Genomic DNA, 27,786 nt, shown 5'->3' on the forward strand with positions numbered 1-27,786 from the left:
GGGCGCACGACAGCAAGGTCTTCAGCGCCCGTGCAGCATCATAGTGAGACGGGTGTCAAGAAAAAAGAAAACCTCAGAACAGGGACATAAAACGGAACAGAGAACACGGGGAACAATCAACGAAAAAATGGGCTCACCCACACTGAAGCGTTGGATGATGCAGGGCGTCAGCAGTAAAACGTGGACAATACAGGAAGAAAATGGTAGAGGGAGCTAAAACATTGGAGCAGATGGAAGTGGCTGGCTGACCACAAGGAAAAAAGGGAGGAGTCAGCCACTCTGCAACACACTAAAACCTCCAGCCTAAAAGTTTAGGCCAGAGTCCAGACACATCACAAAACTTAAAAACCCTTGCCACACACGTCTCATCGTCAGCTAAAATACAAGGGAGATCCCCAACAACCTGTGCTTCTGCCCTTGCATCACGGTATAAAATACAGTCGATTAAAATGTGCCGGACAGAGATGTGCACACCACAAGTGGCACAAAACGGAGGATCCTCCCGCCGTAATAAATAGCTATGCATCACAGGACAGTGCCCAATCCGCAGACGTGTGAGGGCCACCTCTTCCCGCCTGAGCAACCGACAGGAGGAACGCCACGGCCGAGTGGTTGACTTTACCGACCGCAGTTTATTGGCCGACACCGCCAGCCATTCAGCCTCCCACAACTCCATGCACTTCCTATGGAGTGCAGCGATGACTGACTGCAAGGGGATAGGACACTGGACCACATCCTGCTCTCTGCAGGCCTCCTTGGCAGCCCGATCAGCCTGTTCATTGCCCCATATGCCGACATGACCAGGCACCCAGCAGAAGGATACCTCTTTACCCCGCTGTTGGAGCAAGTACAGTTGGTCATGTATCAACTGGACCATCGCCTCAGTCGGGTATAGGCTCTGCAGCGATTGTAAGGCACTAAGAGAATCGGAGCAGAGAAGAAATCGATCGCCCCGAACACGATGCATCTGCTCCAGTGCCTTCAGGATCGCGTGGAGCTCCGCTGCGAAAACGGTATATTCAGCAGGGAGGCGAATCCGGGTGACACGATCAGGGAACACCACAGAACAGCCTAGGGAAGTCTCCTGTTTCGAGCCATCAGTATAAACGACAGTGAAACCGTGATGCACGTCTAAAATGTTAAAAAACAGAGATTGGAACGTAAAATCTGGTGTGCCATCTTTCTTAAAACGAGTCAAATCTAAAATAAATTTGGGACGCCGGAGGAGCCAAGGTGGAGATCTGCTCCAACCGCGACGTAAAACACGAAGACCAGCCACAGACATCGCAGCGAGGCAATCCTGTGCGCGAATCCCATAGGGCTGCGTCGCACGTTGCCGGTTATGAAATAACCGTGCCAGAGGAGGCTTAGCAACGGTATGGTATGCAGGTGTGTACGGTGTGGACAAAGTTTTATACGCCTGGCGTACCGTAAGTAGCCGTCATCGCATATGAAGTGGCGGTTCACCAGCCTCTGCACAGAGGCTTGGTATGGGGCTAGTTCGGAATGCCCCAGTGGCCAACCGCAGCCCTTCATGGTGGACAACGTCCAAAATCTTTAAGTACGAAGGCCTCGCAGACCCATACACCGTGCACCCATAATCGAGCCGAGATCGCACAAACGCCCTGTAAAACTGGAGCAGACAGGTCCTGTCAGCTCCCCATGTACTGTGGCTAAGACATTTTAAAATGCTTAAAGCCTGAAGCGACCGTCGTTTCAGGTCTTTAAGATGAGGTAACCACGTGAGCCTCGAGTCAAAAATGAGACCCAGAAATCTCACCGTGTCTTTAAAGGAAAGAATAGTGTCCCTCAAGCGCAACTCAGGAAAGGGTAAAATCGAACGAGAACGGTTAAAAAGAACACATACAGACTTCTCGGTGGAAAACTTAAATCCACTCTTCAGCGCCCAGTCATCCAAACGCCTAATCGTAAGTTGCAACTGACGAGTTGTCGTTGCAAGGCTTGAAGAAGAGCAGAACAAAGAGAAATCATCCACAAACAAAGAACACTGGACAGGACTTTTCACCATGGACGTAATGCTATTAATAGCGATGGCAAACAGAGTCACACTTAAAACGCTACCCTGAGGGACACCGTTCTCCTGCTCAAAGCGATCAGACAGGACGTCACCAACTCGGTATCTAAAATATCGTGGCGAGAGGAAAGACTGAATAAAAAGAGGAAGACAACCACGAAAACCCCATTCGTGAAGCTGCTCCAGGATGAGACGCCGCCAAGTGGTATCGTAGGCCTTCTCGATGTCGAAAAATACACCTATAAGGTGATGACGGCGTAGGAAAGCTTGTTGGATAGCCGCCTCCAGGAGGGCAAGGTTATCGAAGGTGGAACGAAACCTCCTGAACCCACACTGAAAGCGACTAAGTAGTTGCCGGGATTCTAACATCCAGACAAGGCGGCGGTTGACCATCCGCTCCAAGGTCTTCCCTATGCAACTAGTGAGGGCAATACTACGGTAGCTACTTGGGCTCGAGCGGTCTTTCCCAGGTGTTAAAAAAGGGATTAAAACTGCCTCACGCCACGCGTCAGGAAAGTGACCCGACGCCCAAATGGCATTAAAAAGTGCGAGGAGGATTTCTTTGTTGCGCATTGTGAGGTGCCATAGCATACTGTAATGGATCCTGTCGTGACCAGGGGAAGTGTCACGAGCTCCAGACAATGCAGAATCCAGCTCCCACATAGAAAAAGGGCAGTTGTAAACTTCATGAGAGGTGGGCTGGAAGTTCAGACTACACCTCTCAGCAACCGCTCTATGGCGCTGGAAACCGGGATCCTGACTGGTTGTGGCAGTAACTGTCGCAAAATAGGCTGCCATAGTCTGGGCAATGTCCCGCGGATCTGTGTGGAGAGTGCCGTTATTCAGTACAGCAGCTATGGGGCACCTCCCTCCTCTGCCAGAAATTCTCCTAATGGTCTCCCACACAATGGAACTCTTGGTGGAACGATTAACGGTGTTCAGGAACTTTTGCCACGACCTCTTCTTGCTCTCACGAATAATGCGGCGACATCTCGCCCTCGCCACCCGAAAGGCAGCAAGATTCTCAGCAGTCGGCCGACACTTGAACCGCCGCAGAGCCGCACGCCTGGTCCTGATTGCAGAGCGGCATTCGTCACTCCACCAAGGCACAGGTGGCCTTTTCCGGTGACCTGTGGACCGTGGAATGGATGCCGCAGCGGCATGGAGGACCGTTTTGGTAATATGATCCACCCACACCTCAACATTCGCACAGTGTTCGAATTGGGCCAACTGGCTATAAAGTGTCCAGTCAGCTCCACTGAGCACCCATCGTGGTGGTCTCCTGTCGGGGCCCACGCCATCTGGCAGGTGAATCCAGATTGGGAAATGATCACTGCCGTGCAAGTCAGCGACCACTTCCCAGTGAGCACTAGCGGCAAGAGCTGGAGAGCAAAGCGAGAGATCAATGGCAGAGAACGACCCAGTCGCCGTGCAGAAATGAGTACTCTGTCCTCCATTGAGCAAGTAGGCACAGGATGACAGGAGAAGCCTCTCAATTGCTCTACCCCTGGGGCAGGTAATTGCAGAGCCCCAAAGCACATTGTGGGCATTAAAATCACCACAAATAATGAATGGCTGGGGGAGCTGTGTAAGAAGGTCGGTGAGGGCCGTTTCATCAAGAGCATCATGTGGGGGCAAGTAAAGTGAACATACAGTCAATGGATGACGCACGTGCACGGACACAGCGACGGCCTGTAGAGTCGTCGTAAGTGAGAGAGGCGAGGAATGGTAGTCCGTCCTGACGAAAATACCTACGCCTCCTCTAGCTCTCTCTCCACGCAGGTCGTCCTTTTTGTGGAGTGTATAGCCTCGTATCTCAGGGGAGTATGATGGATGGAAATACGTCTCCTGGAGACAGAGACACAATGGTCGACCCTGAGAAAGTAGACGAAGTTCCTCCACATGCGTTCTGAACCCTTGCAAGTTCCACTGGAGTATGGGAGCCATCTATGTTGGGGGTAGCACCTTCATCCTGTCTCTCCGACGGGGCGGGGAGACCGCAGCAGGTGGAGGGGCAGGCGTGGGACGAGATGATTGCCCCACACATACATCGTACTCCATCAACTCTGGGGAAGAGTCAGATGAAGCCTCGCGTAAAACAACATCCGCATGGTCAGATGGTTTACCACGGGATTTGACCCGCTGTTGCTGCTGCACAGTAGCTTTCTGTGGCTTGGTGGACTTTGGGGGAGCGGATGCGGGAGTGGTAAGTGGCGCACTGGGCTTGGGGACAACCTCAGCTGTTGGAGGCGCGAGGGGCTGGACCAAGTCCCCCACTGTACCTTTGTCTGCCGTTCGAGTAGGGGCTACTGGCTCTGGAACACTGGCTGCGTTGCAAGTGCACTGGCAGCTACAGGTGTTAGTGCCAACACTCACCACCTCAGTCTGCGTTGAGGCATCGACCTTTGGAGTACGCTTCTGTACCAGGGATGCAAAAGATGTAGCAAATGTGGGAGGTTGCATCGACTTATAAATCTTCTTGGCCTCACCATAGGGGATACGCTTGGTTGTTTTGATTTCCTGGACCTTGCGTTCCTCTAAAAATATGCGGCAGTCCCTACTCCAAACAGGGTGGTTCCCAGAGCAATTAATACATTTAGCCGGAGACGAGCAACCAACTCCTTCATGAGCAGCCTGACCACAGTTTCCACAAGTCGCTTCGCCTTTACAGCCTAAGGTGGTATGCCCAAAACGCTGGCATTTGAAACAGCGCATTGGGGCCGGGAAATAAGGCCTCACACTAAGGCGAAGGAAGCCAGCTTTAACATGTTCAGGAAGTGTTGTGCTACTGAAGGTCAGAATAAAGGAGTCGGATTTGACAAGAGTGCCATCAACCCTCTTCATGATGTGTTGGACATCAACGATACCTTCCGGAGCCCACTAACGTTGCAGTTCTTCCTTGGGAATATCAGCTAGATCCCGGCATGTCACAACACCTTTGCTATAGTTCAAGGTGCTGTGCAGTTCGGTGTCTATGGCATACTCTCCAAGGCATTTAGCAGATTGGAGGTTAGTTGCTTGCTGGGAAGTGGAAGTTTCCACTAGCAAGGTCCCATTACGTAAGCGCTTCACCGATTTTAAGGAGCCACAGATTCCCTCCAATCCCTTTTGTATATAGAAGGGCGAAACCTTCTCGAAACTACCCTCCTTCCGTTTCACAATGAGAAACACATTCGGATTACCAGAATGCATTCTGTTACCTAAGACTGGACTTTTTAAAGAAGCGCCGGAGTCAGGGGGACTGACTGCACGGGCCCTCTTAAGAGACTGGGTGTTAGAACCTTCCAGCGGCCCACCCTTTCCGCTGGGAGGAGGAAAAGAGAATTTCGAAGGATCCATCTCGGTCCCACGAGCAGCTAGGGAACTAGAAGTCCACCTAGACAGAGCCCCGCGTGCCTAGGTAAGCCTTATACAACTGAGGTGCGGCAGGTTCCCCAGAGGTTGCCCGCTACCGACTGTTCCACCTCAACAGCCATGCATCTCATCAGCGCGCAGCACACCTTGAGATTGAGGGGTTTTTTATAGAGGTTTATTCCATCCTCGCGATCCGGGCGGTCAAGCCAAGATCCCCATTCCCTGAGACACACAACATTCCACCGCCGCGCCGCACGGTGGTCGTTGAAGTATGCTTAGAGGTTACGGTGACAGGGGACTGGCGGCACTTACCAGTCCCCAGCTCAGGAACCCCGGGGTCGCCAAGCCCGTACCCAGCAAACGAATGCTGAGCCCCTGGGGGCACATTTGGTAGGACCAGCTCAGCGTCGTGTACTATGAAGTGTTAGAACCAAGGTGCTAATTATTGAACACAATTAATGCGTTTGAGCAGAGCATTAAAAGACAAACAGCCGCAATACACGAGAGGCACAATAAAATGATTTTGCAGCACAACAATGCTCAACCCCACGTTGCAAAAGAGGTCAATACGTACTTGGAAACTTTAAAATGGGAAGTCCTACCCCACCCGCTGTATTCTCCAGACATTGCTCCCTCTGACCATCACCTGTTTAGATCAATGGCGCATTGCCTGGCTGACCAACACTTCCAATCTCATGAAGAATACAAATTTGATCGATTCATGGATTGCTTCAAAAGATGAACATTTTTTTCGACGCGGGATTCGTACACTGCCCGAAAGATGGGAGAAAGTAGTTGCCAGTGATGGAAAATACTTTAAATGATACATGTGTAATCAATTTGTTTCATTAAAGCCTCAAATGTTGGGGAGAAAACGGCAGAAGCAAAGTCGTACACCTTGTACAAAAGAAAATATGGACAACCTGATCTCTTCATAACAGTCACATTCAGCTCGTTGCAGCCAGAAATCAAAAAACAACTAAGATACAGACAAGCCCCCATGAATTGACACCACATAACAGCCCTAGATTTCCGACAAAAACAAATGAGATTTATTGAAGTCATCACAAAATACCGCATCTCTGGAACTATTAGGTGCTGGATGTACACAACTGAATGGCAAAAATGAGGACTGCCTCAACTCAAACAATCTCATACGTCTTCACAACAGAATTCATCCCCCAGATATTGACAAAATCATCCAAGCTGATTATCCCAATCCACAAGAAGACCCGGAACTGTACAACATAGCAGTGAAAAACATGTTCCATGGCCCAAAACCATACTTTCACGACAAACAAAACAGAGTTGATGGCTATCCCAAATACAAAATACTATCACCCAGAAACAGTGGCTTCACAGAAAAAACACCAATATGAAGCAACAATGAACTGGAAATAAATAATAAGTGGTTAAATGAAACAACAAGTTTACTGTTACCAGTCACTGTTTTATTTATTTCCACGACGCATTTCAAAGGTTTAAACCTCCATCATCGGGTGGATTTACATTAGTTAGTATGACATTTGTGTGTGTGTTGTGTTACGATTTTTTGGAGGAGCTTGTGGCACTGTTTACAGTGGCCACATGTTCCTTTCGCTGTCTTAACACATGACACGTATACTGTCGTATTTGTAAACAAATATGGCAAGCTCCTCCAAAAAATCGTAAAACACACACACATCATACTAACTAATGTAAATCCACCCGATGGTGGAGGTTTAAGCCTTTGAAACACTTCGTGGAAATAAATAAAACAGTGACTGGTAACAGTAAACTTGTTGTTTCATTTAATGTCAATAACAGTCACGGTAAAGTCTAACCTAAAATGTTCACATTTAAAAATAATAAGTGGGTAGTACCATACACCACACTACTTACCAAAATGTTCCAAACACACATAAATGCAAAATACTTCAATTCAGTGAAATCCATCGAATATGTCTGTAAGTATGTGAAAAAAAGGCAGTGACATGGCATATTTCAAACGGCCAAAGACAGCAAACAACAAAACAGGAACAACGAGATCGTCACATGCCAAATGAGATGAGACATCAACAGTAATGAAGCGGAGTGGCTGTTTTCTGATTCTCCCATACACAAACATGAACCAACTGTGCAACATCTACCAGTGCATTTGGAGAGTGGACAGTGAGTTTACTTCACAAAAGACACACCAGAAAAATTGGAAGTGAACCATCTCAGAATACAAAATTAACAGCTTTTTACCAACTATTCAATAAGCACCCATCAATGAAAATTTTTACTATATGTCGACATCCCTAGCTATTATACATGGAACACAACAAGAAAAATCTTTCAACAATGAGAACAAGGAATTCCAGTAGATCATCCAGGAATCGTGAAAGCTAGTGCACTAAGCTGAGTATATGCCATACATCTGAACACCACCAAATTTTTCTACTCTGAATGTTTTTATACGAAATATGGAGACCAAAGATTTTCTCAGATCTCAAGACTGTTGACAGTTATCTATGACAGATGTACGGAGAAACACACCAACACTTAGGACTACTGGAAAACCTCAACCACTCGAAATTAACACTACAAGTAGCCTCCCTCACAGCATCAGCTGAATCAATGAGCCTTATACACCATAATTCTAATGACATGTATTCCAATGAATCCAAAACAGCTATGGGACTCCTTCAAAGAGAGTATGAGCGATGATGTACTGCACCAAATCTGACAGGTTCATCCTGACCTGACCATCAAATTCAACAATTATGTCTTCAATGAAACACTCATTCATCTAGAAGATAAATATTTAGCAATGAACAACCAGACCTTATTAGAACTTGGGATGCACACACCACAAAAAGATTCTATCAGTATGCTAAACTTCGAAATTACGAAGGGAAAAAGCTATAACATCAACCAACTACTTCAGTACATCACTCACAACAAACCATTCTTTAATGACAATCAAACAGAAATTTACAACATTATGATGGACCAGACTGACAACAACACTGGTGGAGTTATTTACTTGGACACACAATGCAGCATCGTGAAATTTCTAATAAATCTATTTATGGCAGAAATATGTGCTAAACAACACATCGTACTTGCACTGGCATTATCCGACACTGCACCCACTCTTATGGAAGGAGGATGGACTGCCCAGTCCCCCTACAACTATTGCAGAATATAGCTGAAGGACAATTCCCAGTATGTAAAACCTCAAGAGCATCTGGACAGGTTGAACTGCTAAAGTTGTCTTCTAGTACGAATCCACAATGGCACATAAAAAAATCACTGAAAGCCATGGACAAAACATTACAAAACTTGCGAGGAAACTGAAGTGACGGGAGGAGCTCTACTCACACTCAAAGAGATTTTCCACTAACACTTCCAACTATCACCAAGTCAACATCAGCAGACGAGATCAACACTTGCTTAAAAAAGTCACTTCACTGACCACATATACAAACACTGAGACTAACAAAAAATATGAGAGTTGAACTACCAAGAAACTAAACAAACCACATTTTGCTCAACAACTTTCACAAATAGGTGAAGCCACACATCCTATTGATCAGACGACCAGCCTCATTAAACTACGCAGTAATTTCTGCAACAGAGCCACTGCTGAAAACGAATGCATCAACCAAATTTATCCAAACATTGTTCACAACTATACCAATCCAGACTGGCTATTTGAAACAGCAATTTTGGCATCTAAAAAGTATTGTCAACGATATCAGTTTTAATATTCAAAAGAAAATTCCCAATGAAGAGAGAATATACAAATCTATTGACACGACGGTAAACGGTGAAGAAAGTGTAAACTTCCCTGCAGAATCACCACCTTGGATTACAGTATTATCCCCAGCACTCGCTGCCCGGTATCAGATAAATGACTGGGGTACCATGGTATTCCATAAGTCATCAAGTATATTCAGTGTAAAAAGTTCATTATTAATATTAAAAATGCACTTAAAGCCCATCACTAAGGCCCATTAGCCCTCGTCCACACACTAACGGAGGGTGGGGGAACCAATGGTGTCACACAGAACGTCTACATCATATCAAAATGCAAATTCGCTTGAGCCAGATTATATAAATGATTTAGGATATAATCTGAGCAGGCTAGTTTGACTGACTGCAAATGATGCTGCCATTTACCATCTAGTAAAGACGTCGGAAGATCAAAATGAATTGCAAAATGATTCAGGCAAGATATCTACATGGTACGAAAAGTGAAAATTCATGACAAACAATAAAAAGTGAGAGGTCCTGCACATAAGTACTAAAAAAATCCGTTTCATTTCAGTTACACAACAACAAACAAACAGTTGAAATGTTACGTATTTAGCTAAATTTCTAGGAAATACAATTACAAGTAATTCAAATGTAAACTATCACACAGGAAAGTTGTGGGGAAGATGAACCAAAGACTTCAGAACCTACAAGAAATCTATCTGCACCATGCTTGCCCACTCTCTGCTGGGGTACTGCTGCACAGTAATATATCCTTACCATATACGAATGGCGGTGGACATCGAAAGTCTTCAATGACGGTCAGCTCATTTTGTATTATCGCGAAACAGGGGAGAGTGTGTGTCATAGATATGATATGCAAGCTGAGGTGGCACACATTAAAACAAAGGTATTTTTTTGTTGTGGCAAAGTCTTTTCACGACATTTCAACTACCAATTTTCTCCTCAGAATGCCAAAATATTTTGCTGACTCCCACCTACACAGGAAGAAAAAAATGGCTCTGAGCACTATGGGACTTAACTTCTGAGGTCATCAGTCCCCTAGAACTTAGAACTACTTAAACCTAACTAACCTAAGGACATCACACACATCCATGCCCAAGGCAGGATTCGAACCTGCGACCGTAGCGGTCGCATGGTTCCAGACTGAAGTGCTTAGAACCGCTCGGCCACTCCGTCCGGCCTACATAGGAAGAAATGACCATTAAATACGATATAAGAGATCAGAGCCTGCACAGAAAGACACTGGCATTTATTTTTCCCCATATGCTATATGAGAGTGGAATGGTCGGGAAATAGTCTGAAAGTGAGTCTATGATCCCTCTGCCAAACACTTAAATGTGAATTGCTACATATGTGTATATAGATAAAAATTATAAAGAGACGGAACAACTGGCCAGTACTTATCCTTGTGAATAAAATTACCAGTAATGTCGATACACACATAAAAAAAAATATTCCTAGCTAATTTTAAAGCACACCTGTGTCTACATCTGAACTCTGCAAGTCACCTTATGGTGTGTAACTGAGGGTATTTCATGAACTATTGCCATTTCCTGACTTACCTGCTCCAGTTATGAATGACTTGCAGGAAGAATGCTTGCTGATAAGCCTCTATATGAGCTTTAATCCCTCTAATTTTACCTTTAGCAATCTTTGTGAGAGATAGTACAGGTGAAACAATATAATGGTTGATTCCTCTAGGAACATACATACACTGAATTTTAACAGTAAATAATGCCATGATGCACTATGTCTTTTTTGTAGTAGTTACCACTGGAGTTGGAAGAACACGTCCATTATGCTTTCACAGTTAGCCTGTTACAAAATACATTCTGAGATCTACATTTTAGAAACTATTCAATCCAGTTAAAAAGCTGGTCATATATAATGTTTACATCTGTATTTCCTTCATTAGGCGATGGTGAAAAACTATACAGGATGCTTTCCACAATTCAATAAACATGGTATTAATCAGGGCATCAGTACCTACTGCCACTTTGATCTCATGACCAAACACAGGAAGCTGGGTTTCACAGAACTCTTGTTTCCAGACTCCATGTTTAATCCCAAGAGTACATTTTTGGTTCCAAGAAAAATCATAATATGCAATATCCTGTACAGGGTGGACAGGAACCAGGGAGGACTCCCAAGTATTATTCAGTCCACCTGACCAACAAGTTTGCGGTGCTATCTTTTGCTGAAAGTGAGCCAGTGGGACTCTCTTCACCTGTTTTGGGGAAACTTGCTTTGCCCTGTGCCGAGAGGAGGCAAATGCAAAGGGAGGGGTCTATTAATTGTCAGGGGTTCAAACACACAGCAACTAATGGTACCCTTACGGGATGCAATGTGTTGACGATGTTATTCCAGCAGCCACTGAGGCAATAGGGTGCAACCAGTAAATTGTGGTGCACATCAGATAGAAACTATGCCTGTCATCTGGGCTCCAAATTAATATTTGGATCATTCCAGTGACTGGCAGAGGTTGAGAAGAGCAGCTTTGCGCAAGGAGTTTCAATGGAACACACAATTTACAGCACTGTCTCCAGAACTGATTGTGATCCCCTCGTTCCAACTTGAGTGGAAACACTAAAACAGAAAGTTCAAGGCCTGTGACACACTAGCCTGTGACTTCCTGAACTTGCAGCATAGGTTTGAGAATTGCTGGGTCCTCCTAAAAGGGTCAGGAGTATAATACACATATCAGAGGCTACTACTCAGGTAGCTGAATGTGTGTGGCATGCACATGAGAGTTCTTTTAGATTAAGTGGCACACTATGCAATCCAGATAATGACAGCTGTACGAGACCCAGAAGTATAACAGGGTGTATACGCGGGCAAGAAAAAATAAAATAAAATCCCAGATTTTCACCAGATCTGGTTAAAAACGCACTTTTTCCCAAAACCCACTTTTTCCCCATGTGAAAATATACTTCTTCCAAGGTGAAAATACACTTTTTCCGTGATAAGCAACAATGTTGTTTTCCTCGGAGCAGTCAAAACATCAGTCCTTTGAATGGTAAAGATTTTATACACCAGCATAGAACTTCCTGGCACTTTAAAAATAAAACTCCGCAAGGAAGGGGAGTGGGAAAAAAAACACGTTTTGAAAATATCTTTGATGTGCAGCAACATGTATGCTGCATATTTTCATGTTACGATACGCTGCGTATTTTTGTATTACTGAAGTATAAATTCGAATTCAACCAAACACAGTACATTAATTTCCGAAGCATTGAAGTAAGAGATTGCAATGCGCTTTTGTACACCAATCATAGCTCATGTCGCATGATCTTGCCAACCGATGACAGCAGATATTCAGAGCATAGGACACCTGATGTAGTCAGCCAACAGCAACATCACTGTTAATTAATGTGAACACACAAGTAGGAAAAGTTAACGGTTTAAATTAATGTACACAGTGTAGTTACAAGAAACGCTAAGCTTTCACAAATAATATTGATCTTTAAGAATAATAAGCTACAAGAAAAGCTATGTTTTCACTTATAATACTGGTCTTTCTTGCATGTGTTACACTTTAAAGATACATCACACCAATGTGCCAGTAAAATTTTAAACAATGACAATGTCTAGTCATCTAGGCTCGAAATCATTTCAAGAGGTTGTTACTCAAAGTTATAAGTTTTAAATGAGACTCAAACACTCTGCAATTTAAGAAATTCATAGCCCATTCTCACACATAACATAATTCATCTTCTGTAAAAGGAAATTTCCATTGAAAATAATGTTTTTCAAAGAACCATTCACAATATTTTCCCACGACCTCTTCGACATGGGTTCACTTTAACAGGTGCCAGAGGGCATCGGAAAACAGGGGCTATGGTGCATGGGCAGCTATGATGATGTAGGAAGCCTGTATGTTCCTAAACATATAGCATTAAGAGTTCTAACATGACATCATAAAAGAAATAGGACATCAGAGGATACTCCAAGATCAGCACACTAAAATGCATAATTCAACTAAAAGGACGCATTCATATGTCGAGATTTACAATGAAACAGGCGCCAACCTGGTATTAAGCTTTTCAGTGCACTTTCCGAGGTGAAAATTTTCTTGGAATATCAGTACTGTATTGCCTCCTGTTTGGTTCTTTATTATGACATAATGTCATAGGTGCCAGAAGATGAAAATGCGCACTTGAAATTCAGTGAACAGTTAAAACTAGCCAATGTGTGGAATGAATAAATTTCCTTTACTTTACGTTTATAGTCACAAATTTTTTGTCAACAGATTACCGGTTTTGGTATATAATGACCATCTTCAGATCTGTTTTATAAAAACAGTGTCCTAATGTACTGCAGCCATAGTGGCATTGCCAAATGTTAAATGCAGCCATAGTGGCATCGTCAAATGTTAAATGCATTTAACATTTGGCAATGCCACAATGGCTGCAGTACATTTGGACACTGTTTTTATAAAACAGATCTGAAGATGGTCATAACAGACCAAAACCGGTAAGCTGTTGACAAAAAATTTGTGACCATTGACGTAAAGTAAAGGAAATTAATTCTATATTCGGATCACTGTTTTATTTGTGACAATGTCACAGCTTGTGAAAGTGTGGAATAAAACACTTTGTTTCTTATAAATTGACTGCATCTGCGGAAAAGATTAATAAAAGTCACATCTCTTTAGCAAACTGACAAAAATAGCTTCATTGTTGTGCAAGGCGATTAATGCTTGACTGCCGAAAACATGGAAATAAAATAAAATCAGAAAACAAACATATTTTAGCCTTCCATAATTGCGTGAATTTATTTTAATGCACTTGATAGCTCCCAGACACAGACATCCATTGCGAATGTGGCAACTTAGTTGTGCCAGAAAACTTTTATGGGTAGCATGACTTCTCCCTGCTGCCACAGCCACACTTCAAGCAATCAGAAGCGAAAGGTACTGCTCATACGTAACTCAACTGCGCACGCGCAGGAGCCCACTAGCAACTGCTCAAAACGAGCTTAATGAAACAGTTATGGCATTGCACTCATTGGAAGTAGTTTTCTGTTATGAAGTATTCTATTGTCTTCATCCTAAAACCTTTGACACATTTTGCTTTAGGCAGGCACTTGAGTGTGCACAGTGTTTTGTTGTTGTAAATGGCGCATTTGCTTTGCAACTGAAGTTTTATTTTGGTTTTATTCTGTCGTTTAGATTTTATTGCTGCAGTACTATTATGTAGTAGGGTGATACAGTAAAATTCTTTGTTAGACCATAAGTTCTTACCAGTCAAAATTACAAAAATTTAACTCAACATTAGAAACAATGAAAAATTCCCAGAATTCTAAAAAAATCCCGGGTCTTTCCCAATTTTCTCCCAGATAAAAAAATTCCCCAAGTTTTTCCCAGATTTCCCTGTTGTCCCGGGGTGTATACACCCTGTGTAAGATCCAACAGAACGGCCCCTAAAAGGTGTGACTATTAAAATCCTATAAATTAACCGCCAAAGCATTAAAAATGAAGTGTGATTCTGATGCGCTCCTGAACAGCAGTGAAGCTCACATATACTAGGTACAGAGAGCTGGTTAAAATTTGATATTTACAGCAGTGATATTTTTGGGGAAAAGTTAAGTGTTTGTTGAAAGGAGACACTAATGGGAAATTGAAGTGGTGTATCTGTTGCAGTAGTCAAAAAACTCAAATCCACTAAAATAGAAATTGAAGCTAAATGCGAGATTGCTTGGGCAAGACTCATTATCAGCGATGGGTACAGAATGGCAGCTGGATCCTTCTATCACCCGCCAGACTTACCTTCTGATGTAACTGAAAACTTCTGAGAAAACATTAGTTCAATTGTACCTAAGTTCATCAATCATACTGTAATTATCAGTGCAGATTTTTAACATACAGAAATCAACTGAGAAAATTAGAGTTTTGTTAGTAGTGGCTGTTAGAAGTCATCCTGTGGAACAATACTAAATGTCTTCTCTGAAAATTACCGTATTTACTCGAATCTAAGCTGCACCTGGAATTTGAGACTCGAAATTCAAGGGGAGAGAAAAGTTTTAGACCGCACTTCCAAATCGAAACAAAGTTAGTCCATTGTAACATGAGACACAATTGGGGTCGTATGGATGAAGATACAGCTACAGTAGTTTGGTTCGAGTCGTAAGCTTAAGAGTTAAGCTTTACCCAGTAGCCATTGCTACGTGTCAGGCGCTCCATTTATACGGGTATCCTTCCTTTTTCACTTGCTTCATCTGGTTTGAATTGATTGCTTATTTTGCTTTGATCTGATAAGTGCCATTCTCTTTGTTATAGGTGTTTACGTCACTCTAAGCTGAAAATGCATTATTGTAGTGTGTCATGCATTGTTTGTCGCATTCTGATGATGAGTGTTTACGACCTGTCGCCGATCGTGGCATGGCTTGCTTTTGTGGGCGCTACCGCGGCTCACATTTAAAAAAAATGAGAGAGAGAGAGAGAGAGAGAGAGAGAGAGAGAGAGAGAGAGAGAGAGAGGAATTGTCTCATAAGCGAAAAAATGGCAAGAGACTGCTATTTGTTGTTACTTACACTGCTGCTTTCTTTGATAATTACCAACAAGAATCAAATAATAGACTGCGTATGATAGAAGATGTTCTGAACGAGAGTTTAGCGAAAATTTTTCTCCGTTTGAAAATCTTTGCACACGCCTCTTTAGTACATTACATTCTGCACAGAAATTAGATTCATCTTAGATTTAAAAATCTAGTCAGTTGCCGTGCTTCATTTCTGACTGTATCACTATTCAGCTTAAGAACAATACAAATATAAACATGACATGATACGTATATTCTTCCGCGTTTGCTGTTGTCTCACTCTAGTTTCGTAGTTCATTAGGCAGACAGGATATAAATGAGATAGCAGCAAACACAAAAGAATACATGGCATAACGTTCACATTCTTCTACCTTTTCTTTTAATTTATTTACTGACGCAGAGGTTTTGGTGCCAGTATTTACCTTTGTGCCTGCTAAGCACGCCTGTGTAGCGCTACATACATTTGATGGCAGAAGTTAGTTGTGGCGGCACCTACCAACATTTTTCAGAGCTTCCGTTCATTTTGCCCTTGATTCAAAGCCGCAGGCAGTTTTTCGTATTACAAAAACCAGAAAAAAAGTGCGGCTTATATTCGAGTAAATACAGTATTTAGACAGATAGTTCAGAACCCCATTTGTGGCAGAAATATATTAGCTCCAATGGCAACAAGTAGACCTAATCTCTTTGAGGATGTCCATATCAAAACTGGTATCAGTAAATGCGGCGCAGCTGTGGCAACAATGATTACCGAAGTACAAAGGACAACTAAAACAAAAAGAAAGATATACAGGGTGAGGATCTAAGTCATAACACCCCTTGTATCTCCCCAACCATAATAGATACAAAGATGCCGTTTGGACAGTGAACTGCAGGGACAGGGGCTACTTGAATACATTACATTTCATGTTTGTGCTATTTTTTATTACAGAGATACGAGACCATCTCTGTTTTTTTTTTTTTTTTTTTTTAAGATGGAACCATATGTTAAATTTTAGTGTAGCATGATGAGGTTAAAAAGACGGTCTCATATACGTCTATCTCATAATGTTTAGGCGAACAGCTTTTGAGACACAGATATGTTCTCGTATCATGTTCATCCTTCGAAGCAACGTTGTCCAATGCGACCTTTCCTGTTATGTAGAGCACATGGTAAACGTCACGAGTCCGTCCTTACACAAACACGCCCATTTACTTGACAATAGTAATACGTTATTTGGCAACTGTGATACCAAAATAGTACACAACATACAGTATTAAAATACTACAAGATGTTAATACATTTTAAGTAACAGAAATACAAATGTAAATGAGGAGGCCCTTATTGGTCACAATTATTTCATACGTATTTGTTTTCTATTTGAAAATATTTACTATTGATCACAATACGAAGCAAATACACACAAAGATGCAAAATAAATACTGTACATGATACGAAACTTTACTGAAGCATGTGATTCAAAATGCTTCCCCTCTGCTGCAATGCACATTTGTAGTCGATGTTCGAATGATCTGTGAATGGCTGCGAGGGTGTCACCCGAGATATCAGTGCACGCTTCGATGATACGTTGCTTCATATAGTCTGGCGTAGTTGGTATTTGAGCATACACTTTATGTTTGACTGCTCCCCACAGAAAAAATTCAAGAGGGGTCAAATCAGGAGACCAGGCTCGCCACTTCACTTCAGCCTGTCATCCTATTGAACAATCCGGGAACTTTTCATTTGACAGCTCTGTAGCCACACGGGAAGAGTGAGCAGGACAGCCGTCATGTTGGAACCACATGCACTGACGAGTAGTTAGTGGTACCACTTCCAGCAAAATGAGCAGAAAGTTTTGCAGGAACTGTGCATAGTTATTGCCATTTAGTATAACTGGAATCACATATGGCCCCACAATGACATTTCTGATGATGCTGGCGTGTAGGACGCTCATGATCAGGATACAGCTCTCCATATCGCTTTATTGCTGTAACAGCAATTCTTCTGCTTTCAATATTCACTAGAAGCATATCTAACTTTTCTTCGTTGGTGTACATATCTGCTTCAAGAAACTGTGATGGAAATGCGATGTCTCATTACCCCAGCAGCACATTTATACCCTTCTCTCCAGCTACCTCGTGCGTCACCTTGCGGTGTTATCGAGAAGCAGGAAAACAATGCCTTCCCTGTTAAATTCCCCCGTGGTCAAGACGAAAGGTCACATCGGACAATGCCGCTTCGAAGGACGAACACAATATGAGAACATATCTGTGTCTCAAAAACTTTTCGCCTAAATATTATGATATACACATATTTGAAACCATCTTTTTAACCCCATCATGCTACGCTAAAATTTAACATAGGGTTCCATTTAAAAAACCAAAGATGGCCTCATATCTCTGTAATAAAAAAATAGGACAAACATGAAATGTGATGTATTCAAGTAGCCCCCGTCCCTGCAATTCACTTTCCAAACAGCATCCTTGTATCATAATACTGTCATTAGAAAGATACATACCTGTATGTTCATTAAACTAGATAAAAAAATCAGTAGAGTGATATCCCAATGAAGAACTTTAACCTTTCAGCACACGACAGGAACATGTAGAGAACTATGGCTCAGGTTTAAAAGAATAGTTGATCATTCACTGGACAGACATGTATCCTGTAGAACAGTTCATAATGGCAGGGACCCTCCATAATATACAGTCGCCGTAAGGAAACTCCTAAAGAAAGAGATTACTGCGTAACAGATGTAAAATAAAGCATAGGCCTATAGCTAAAGAGATGAACAATGAAGCGTGTTTGGCTGTCAAGAGAGCAATGGATGAAGCACTCAGTGAAAACCATAGCAGAATATTGTCAAATGAACATTCACAAAACCTAAAGAAATTTTGGTTGTATGTAAAGAGTGTTAGTGGTGCTGAAGTTAGTTTCCAGTTACTCACAAATGAGACAGGAACTGGAACTGAAGATAAGAAAGCAAAAGCTGAACTCCATTTTCTAATGTTCCTTTCCACTGGAAAACACAGTAAAATTGCCCCAATTTAATCCTCATATCATTGAAAAGATGAATGAAGTGTTAGTGACAGTCGTGTTGAGAAACAGCTGAAATTGTTAAAATTGAACAAAGCTGCAGGGCCCAATGGAATCACTATCGGATTCTAAACTGAATTTGCGGCTCTGTTAGCCCCCTCTTCTAGCTGTAATCTATTGTCAATCCCCTGAACAAACAACCAGGCCCATAGTTGAAAGAATGCACAGGACACACCTGTTTACACCAAGGATAGTCAAAGTGATACACGAAACTACCGTCCAATATCCCTGACATCGATTTGTTGTAGAATTTTAGAATGTATTCTGAGCTCAAACTACATGAGGTATGCCAACCATCATGGATTCCTAAAACATCAGTCATGCAAAATCCAACTTGCAAGTGTCTTACATAACATCCTGAAAGCCAAGGATCAACACAGTCAGGTAGATGCAGTACTTCTTGATTTCCAAACAGCATTTGACTCAGTACCACACCTATGCCTATTGTCAAAAGTACGATTGTGTCGGTATCAGGAGAAATTTGCAACTGGAAAGAAGATGTTTTGAAAGGAAGGACACAACACGTTTTCTTCAATAGAGTGTCATCGTTCCATGTAGAAGTAACTTCGGGTGCGTCCCAGGGAAGTGTGTTGGTACCCTTGCTGTTCATGTTTTATATTAATGACCTTACAGACAATATTAGTAGTAACCTGTAGATGATGCATTTATTTATAATGACATACTGTCTGTGAGAAGCTGCATAGATATTCAGTCACATCTTGATAAGATTTCAAAGTGGTGCAAAGATTGGCAATTTGCTTTAAATGTTCAGAAATGTAAAATTGTGCACGTGATTGGCAATTCGTAGTAATAGAAATGGAATAATCACACAAGCTCACTCATGGGTAATGCAGGTAGTAGACTTTGGTTTATTGGTAGAACACTATTCTACAAAGGAGGCCGCTTATGAACTACTTGTTTGAGGCATTTTACAATATTGCTAAAGTGTGGATGGTACCCATAGCAAATACAACTAAAGAGGGATACTAAATGTATACAGCATGTACAGAGAAGCGCAGCATGAATGGTCACAGGTTTGTTTGACCCATGGGACAGTGTCACAAAAACGCTGCAGAAAACAAATTGGGAGACTCTTGAAGATAGACAAACCATCCCCAGAAGACCTACTTACAACATTTCAAGAACCAGTTTTAAATAATGATTCTAAGGATATACTAAACCCCCCTGCTTACGACTCAGATAGGAAACATGACGAAAAGATTACATTAATTTAACACACACACACACACACACACACACACACACACACAGGCAGGCAGGCAGGCATTCAAACAATCGTTCCTCCCACACTTAATACAGCAGTGGAACAGGAAGAAATCCTAGTAACTGGTACAATGGGGTGTACTTTCTGCCACACACTTCACAATAGCTTGTGGAGTATAGATGTAGACATAGGTGCTTAAAAATTCTACCACAGATTGACATCACTAAACATATAAATTTGATTAAATGATAATTTACCTTGTTCTTTCACTACCCTTTGCCCCAACAAGCTTTCCATGTTCAATCTCAGTTTTCCTACCGGAAATTATTTTCCGTAATGCCTTTGCATCCTTATAAATTTGCGATCCAGGTTCATTGAATTGGCAAGCATTGCGAGTCATCAAAAGCAAATCCTTCTCTAGGTCATTCAATGTTTGATATTTATTTTGTTGTATTTTTGTTGCAATCATTTTCAGATCTATAGGATTTTCAATGACCTCGTAATACTCTGGGTAACGCTGGAATAAAGAACACCTTGATTACTCTCTAAACTCTTATGCAGAGGCAGTAATAAAACTATGAGGGCATGCACATTTGGTGAACAGGGTTACAAACTGGCATCATCATATTCACCACAGGAGACAGGAAGAAGACAACTGATGAAGTAGCAAAAATAATTAAATGTGTCTAATGCATACTAAAATTTTGCTTAGCATTACACACTGATTATTTAAATTTGCTATTTATTTTGCCAATATCAAGGTCCAAAGCAAATATATTTACTGGATTAACATAGCACAAAACTAACTAATAGTTTGTAACATAAGAAATTTTCAGCACAATGTAAATAATTTAAGGTAAAGGTACAAAGGTAACAAATTACAGAATAGTACAGGTGGTGAGTTGTCGACAGGCACACAAATCAGGCTTTTGTAACGTCTCTTAGCAAAAGACATATTATATGTGGTAAAAAATAAAACGAGAAAAGAATAATTGAACTGGATGATTGTAATTGCGTGGACAACGATTGTGTGAACTTTATGTAATAAAGTGATAGCATTATGTGTCATGTTTTGTTCTTGTATAGAATTACGTACTGATTGTTTTTAATAATATCTGTGTCGGCGAGTACTGAAACCGCCACAGACGATATTTATTAAATATCAAACAAAGATGAGAATATGTGACTACGATAAATAGTAATAACCGAACATTAATTTCTCTGTCGTCTTCTTGTAGTTACGTGAGTAAGAAGAGCCTGTGACGTCATATTGTACGCTTGCGTAGCATCCTTTTGTCAAGATTGAGAGAGGGATGCCATTAGACATTGATTTGGAAAGGTGTGTAATAACTTAATCTGTTTAAATGTTTCGAATAGAGTTACTTAGTAAAAACTTGCGTTATGATTTGTAATAAGCTTGCCTGGCATTTTATCCCATCCCTTTAAGACATTCTCAGTTATTTAAATATCATTCGTGGTGCAGAGCTGTGCTACGAACGAACGAGCCGCTGCCGCGGCGCATTCAAACTGCATTAAATGAAACAAATGATATCGCAAAGAAGCGGACGGGTAATAGTGAACTACAATTATTTTTTTCGGTTTTCAGAATTGCACAGCAGAGCAGCAGATTTTATGACATGTTTTACAGGTTGACGCGGGCTGCTGATAATATATTATTAACAGCGCAAAAAGATAATTATAACATAAAAGAAATCTTGCTGTGCGTAGTTCTGGTCTGGCAAACCTTATAGTAAAAACATCTTTTTCTCTGATAATAGTCTCATGTTCTCGTGTTAGTCGTGGTAATTATTGGTGTTTTACTGTTAACAAAAATCCACTGCAAAATTTTTATGTTGAACAAACATTGCGTACTGTAACATCAGTACTGATAACGAAATAATTTTCAGTAACCTTCTCAATAACTGTAAAGTCAGGAAGATATGTTTAATTTTATGGCAAGTTACAGTAACGAAAAAATGTTCCTTTAATAGAAAGCCAGATCCAGAACAATAAGAACATAATCTATTTTGTTTTGTTGAATATTAATGACCCAAAGAAAGTCACAGCACAGCATCACTAAAAGGTATTTCGGGGCTCTTTTCGTAGCAACATATTTTATCTCATATATTAGTTGTTACACGAGTAATAGTAAAACAAAGCAAATAGTAGAGCCAGCAAAACTGTCGCCCAAAAGCGTGCGGCAGAATTTGCAGTGGCCACGAAAATAGTAACTGTTTTATGGGTTTTCCTTCATTGTCTATTGTTATATACATATATGTATTTAGTGATCAATGTATGTATGTGTCTCATGATTAATGCCATGTATTAATGAATGTACAAAAATTCTTTCATGAAAAAATGCACCATTGCAAGCGAGTCAGATGAAAAGATCCTGATACTACTGAGAAACTGTAACAGCTACATAGTCCGGGAGCGGCCGAACCCCAAAATCAGATCAACCGAAGGTAAGACTACTGTGAAATTGTCCTGTTTGTAGAAGCTTAACTCCAGTGAAGTGATCTCTTATCGCTAGAGGTGTGCATAGTTTGGCGTAAGTATTTATGACAGAGCAAAATTGAGTGTAGATAGTAATTTTTAGTGTGCAGTATATTGTAGATAAATTACCATATTTTATGTGCATGTGGCAAAACTGTGAGATCCTGTGTTCGAGTAGGTAATTTGTGAATACGGTTAAATTGCGCAGTCAACGTCCGAGCAATATGGATACTGAGGGACAGCCATTAGTTAGTGCTGGAAATGTAGAAACGGGTGCCTTAAGCAGTACAAGTACTCTCTTTGAGGATATACCATGCGAAAATGTGGGGGCAGAGGCACAGGAAGTTGTGCCACCACCCACCAGTGCACAAGGAGATGTAGATAAAGAAATTGTACAACCCCCAGAAAAGCAGGAACCAGAGAGTGGTAATCTGCCTGGTGGGTATTCACTTCAGGCAATATTAGAGCATGTGCTGGATTACCAGTCAAAATTTGCGCAACAACAAGCTGAAAAGGACGAAAAAATTGAAAGATTTCTCGCACAGCAAGCTGAGTGAGATCGCCAGCTAGAGGAAAAGTTTCTTGCCCAGCAGGCTGAGCAGGATCGCCAGCAAGCTGAACGCGATCGCCAGCAAGCTAAGCGTGACCAGCAAATTGTGCAATTGTTAGAAATTACGAAAAGAGAGATTGCTTGTATGAAACAGAATTATGAGTCGATACCTAAGGCCGTGCAGGAGTTGACTGTACATGTCAACAACCTGCAAGTAGCAAACACTAACATTGTAGATGAGATAGGTGTCTTGGCCAACCGATTAGAAAAGCCAGAAATAGATTCCACACAGCTTGTAGAGCAGAAGTGGAACGAACAAGTGATTAAAATTGAAACCGAATTCAACTCATGGCTAGAAGCGAAGGAGAGCAAAATCGACAAAAATATTAATCGACAAGCAGCCATGGCAGATAGAGATACCAAATCGATCAGTACCGCAGTAAATAGTCAAGTACAGAACGACGTGCGAACCATCAAACAAATACTAAGTGAAGATATCCCGCAGTGGCAAGTGAATATTACCAAACGGATATCAGACTTGGAAAAGGGTTTAGCACAGAGCAGCAAACATCTTGAACATGAAACTATGTCACCAACAGCCAATGTTTTTGGCAACGCAGAAACTTATGCACGACGGAACAATGGTGAATCTTTAGGTGATAATGCGAAGAGCTGTAGCTTCGGTTTGGAGCACACAGCCTATGTCCCAGGAGCAAACCAGTATAGTCCAAAAATATTGGTTGAAGAAAGTTTGATCAAAAATAGGCAGTTTCAAACGTTTACTTCTGAATGGAAGTCAGTACACCCAGTAGTATTCATAAAAAGCTTTAAAAATATCTTGCCTAGTGTGTGGAACGAAGCACAGAAAATTCAATAGGTAATGTCATACATTCAGGGTGATGCAGCGTTGTGGGCTACGGAAGTAGCAGACAGCTGCATGACGTACGAACAGTTTGAAAGGGCGTTTTTGTCGAAATACTGGTCGTCTTGTATACAAGAGCGGCTAAGAAAAGAAGTATACAATCCCGAACCGTACTCACCCCATCTTGAGAATCTGAGACGGTGTTTCGGGAAGTATATAAACAAGACGCACTACTGGGATGAGCCTATCTCACCAAGAGACATAATAAGACTCCTAAAATCACATTTACCCATTAATATCAAAGAGAAACTAATACACGTACCAAAGAACGACATGGAACATTTCCTGTCTGTTCTAGATTCAATAGACTTAATCCAGGAAGACGCAAAAGCAACGTGTGATCACTCACGGAACAATGGAGCAGGGTGTAAACATGACAGAAATAATAGTGCACAAAACCACAACCATGGAAATGGTGGGGGCGGTAACAAACGGCAAGAGCACTCGCAAAATGGTAATAATGGTAGAGGTCAGAACGTTCCATAACAAAAAGTGTTGATTTGATGACTGGTACGATTCCGGACCGCCCGGGACCAACCGCTGGAAAAATGTGCAAGGTCAGTGGCATAGCAATTACAGCGACAGTAATCACAATTGGAATCAGAATCAGCGACCAAGCCCAGAACGGCAAAGTAATGACCGGTACGATAACAACAGACCACCACTGCAAAACGCGCCTATTGCGCAGTCGTTGTGGCCTACAAATCAAAACGTACACATAGTAGAGGTCGCGGACAATAGCCATGCAAGTACCTCGCAAGCAAGCCATCCAACAAACTAGAATCGGCCAAGATATGCTCTCCGTCACTGGCCGAGGGGTGGAGTGAGAGCAACACGAATTACAATAATATGCCTGGAATACATATGCTGCGATACAACAACAGTATCAGTATGGATAAAGATCTACTGACCAAACCCCATGAATGTAATGAAGATAGCAACGAAAATGTGCAAGCCATAATAGAAGCGAAAATCAATGATGTTGCAGAGAATATAATCATCGACACAGGTGCCTCAGTGAGTGTAATGAGTACAGAACTGTTTAAAGCGCTGGGGAAGGGATGTAGCATACCGACTTAATTGCAAGGTGTCTGGAGCTCTAAGTGCACAGAGCCAATTAGTTAAGTACCAGGTGCAGGTGGAGATTTGTAAGGAGGGCGAAGCCATAGTGAGCTCGTTCCTCATTGTAAAGGGTTAAAGGTGGCCTGCATTCTGGGAGTAGATTTTCTCCGTGAGAGGGACACAGTGATCGACCTCTCCTCTGGAAAACTAAGCATAGTTAATAAAGGTAGGAGGATTGAGTTGTCTATGATGAAATCGAAGGAGGTACTTGTGCCATGTTGCAACCGAATTAATATCAAATGTAGGAACCCCTGGGTACTACACCTAGATGATTATTCACATGTGGCAGATCTCTATTATCCTAGTATGGAAGATAGAAATTTTGAAACAAATGTTGATGCATTTCAAACCAAAGTACAGGAATCTGAAAGTTTAAGCAACATACAAAAGCAACAGTTAATGCAGTTGCTATCGGAATATACCATGCCTTCATATTCGGAGGGCAAAGTTACCAATTCAAGGTACTTCCCTTTGGGTTGAATGTAAGTGCTGGAGTATTTACTACTGCTCTAGACACGGTACTGAGTCCAGACTTGTTAGAAAAATTCACAGTACATGTTGATGACCTGGCAATCGCTACTGCTACTTGGGATGAACATAAGGAATTGCTGCATAGAGTATTAGAGAAATTTAAACAGGCAGACCCGACTAAGGAGATGGATGCTTACCTTACAAGAATACCGAATAAAGATTATGTATATAAAAGGCCAAGACAACATAGTAGAGGATACTTTGTCGCGACTGCCAGTAGGATTACCGGAATTAGCAGAAATGATAGAACAATCAGCAGAGTATAAAGTGCTTTTAGTATGAGACAATGCGTACAGGAAGGATTTTCTATATATGTGTAAAAATATGTCCGAACTACAGAGATCAGATCCGATATGGGCAAAAATCATTAGTAATATTGAAAATGGTGCCAACAATAGAGAAGAGCAAGGTTTTAAAATTGTGGACAATCTTTTGTACCATAAACTTAGCACGAAGGAAGACTGCTGGACAGTATGCATACTGAACCAGTCCGTCAAAGTCGCAATATGGCATGCGCACTTGGCATGGTGCCTTGCAGGGATTGGGAAATGTGCAGAACTCATCGCGAGATACTGCTACTTTCCCCGAATGAAACACCAAATTCAGGTAACAGTTAGGACTTGCGCTATATGCCAGAAAGCAAAACACTATAATAGGTCCACAAAATTTGAACTTCATCCCATAGTTCCACTCCGGCCGCTTCAATTAGTATCTTTGGACATAGCAGGTCCCTATCCCATGGACAGGGGAGGTATGAAATATATACTGGCAGTGTACGATATTTTTTCCAAATACTTGACAATTTACTGTATGAAATCAGCTACTGCCAAAACCATAGTCAGACGGATCAATCAAGAATACTTGCCTCAAGTGGGAACATCTGAAGCCATAACACTGACAATGCCACTTGTTTCACGGGTCGCACTTGGAAAAATTATCTACAGGAATATATTCTGGTATCCCGGTTCCATCCAGAAGCAAGTTTAGTCGAAAGAACATTCAGAGAATTGAATAAGTTCCTTAGAATTTACATTGGAAACCGATACACAAAATGGCCTGAGCTGGTACCTAAATTTGTAAAAATACACAATTTAACACCCCACTCAAGTACAGGATACCCACCAGTAGAGATATTGAAAGGGGTTGATGAGACACAGAGTGAATGGCTCACACCTCTCCCGAGACTACCAGCCAGGGCAGAAACAAGAGAGGAAAAGATAAAAAAAGGTATGGGACAACTTAACCAGTTGTGCCGCAAAGAGAAAAAAGAAGTACGACCAAGGTGTAACTAACAAACAGAAATACAATGTAGGGGACATGGTGCTTATTTGTAACCACCCCAAATCCTCAGCAACCCTAAAGCAAAATAGTAAGTGGCAATTGATATATTCAGGGCCCTTTGAAGTAATAAAGGTGCCACACGAATGTAGCTATTTGCTAGCACACCCCCAGACGGGGAAAATAAAAAGGACTGTATCCACGTAAAGATGTAAAATTATTTATTCAATGACCTAAAGAAGATTTCAATTGCGTTTTAGAGTATAAGTATGTTAGCTTTAAGAAAGAATTTGTGTGTATTTAAAATTTTGACAAAGCGAGACATAAATAAGTAAGCATAGCATGAAAGTAGAATCAACAAACTGGGCAATAGCATGCAAATTGAAGACTTTGTTTACAGACAATTAGTGTCATTAAAATACTATACGCCCATCAAGCAATGAACAATCTTTTTGTTGACAAAGTAATGAATAATTTCTTAAATCATTTTTATTTGTAGTAAGTAAGTACAATTAATGATGGATTTCATATAGTAATGTAACAGCTGTAATTGTGTTAGAATGCAGGAACCCTGAGAAAAGAGTCTCTACTGCACAGAAAATGACTTTGTAGTACGAAACAATTATGTGATGTAACGTTACTGCCAATAGTGAACTGAGAACGACACTGGAGCAGAATTCAATCAAAGACAAACCCGTTCCGTGTAACCTACGCTTTGTATGTATCGATGCTTCAATTGAAGCCTGTGTAGTTGGTACATGTCCTTGAATATTAATTACGCGGTACGCGAATCAAGTCAATCTATGCGGAAACTACATTGTAGTCCTGTAGGACAGATCATTTTAAAATATATATATATATACTGATACTAAATGAAGTATTTATTGAGCAATATGCCCAAGTCCAGCTGTCATGCA

At 41.6% G+C, this 27,786-nt stretch overlaps 1 protein-coding gene across 13 annotated transcripts in view; it reads right to left on the reverse strand.

The window, feature by feature from the left end:
- LOC124622653 (protein polybromo-1) overlaps positions 1-27,786 on the reverse strand; it is a 336,599-nt gene that overhangs the window by 243,381 nt on the left and 65,432 nt on the right. For 12 of the 13 annotated variants that reach the window (XR_006980668.1, XM_047148440.1, XM_047148439.1 and 9 more), the window contains exon 7: positions 20,228-20,487. Coding sequence is in view for 12 of the 13 variants with exons in the window: in XM_047148440.1 (XP_047004396.1) it covers positions 20,228-20,487 (260 nt within the window). In the remaining variant the exon portion in view is untranslated. Of the gene's footprint in view, positions 1-20,227; positions 20,490-27,786 lie in introns of all 13 variants that reach the window. The other variant, XM_047148444.1, reaches the window with a different exon arrangement.

The sequence above is a fragment of the Schistocerca americana genome, chromosome 7 (assembly GCF_021461395.2).
Source record: "Schistocerca americana isolate TAMUIC-IGC-003095 chromosome 7, iqSchAmer2.1, whole genome shotgun sequence".
Lineage (NCBI taxonomy): Eukaryota > Metazoa > Arthropoda > Insecta > Orthoptera > Acrididae > Schistocerca > Schistocerca americana.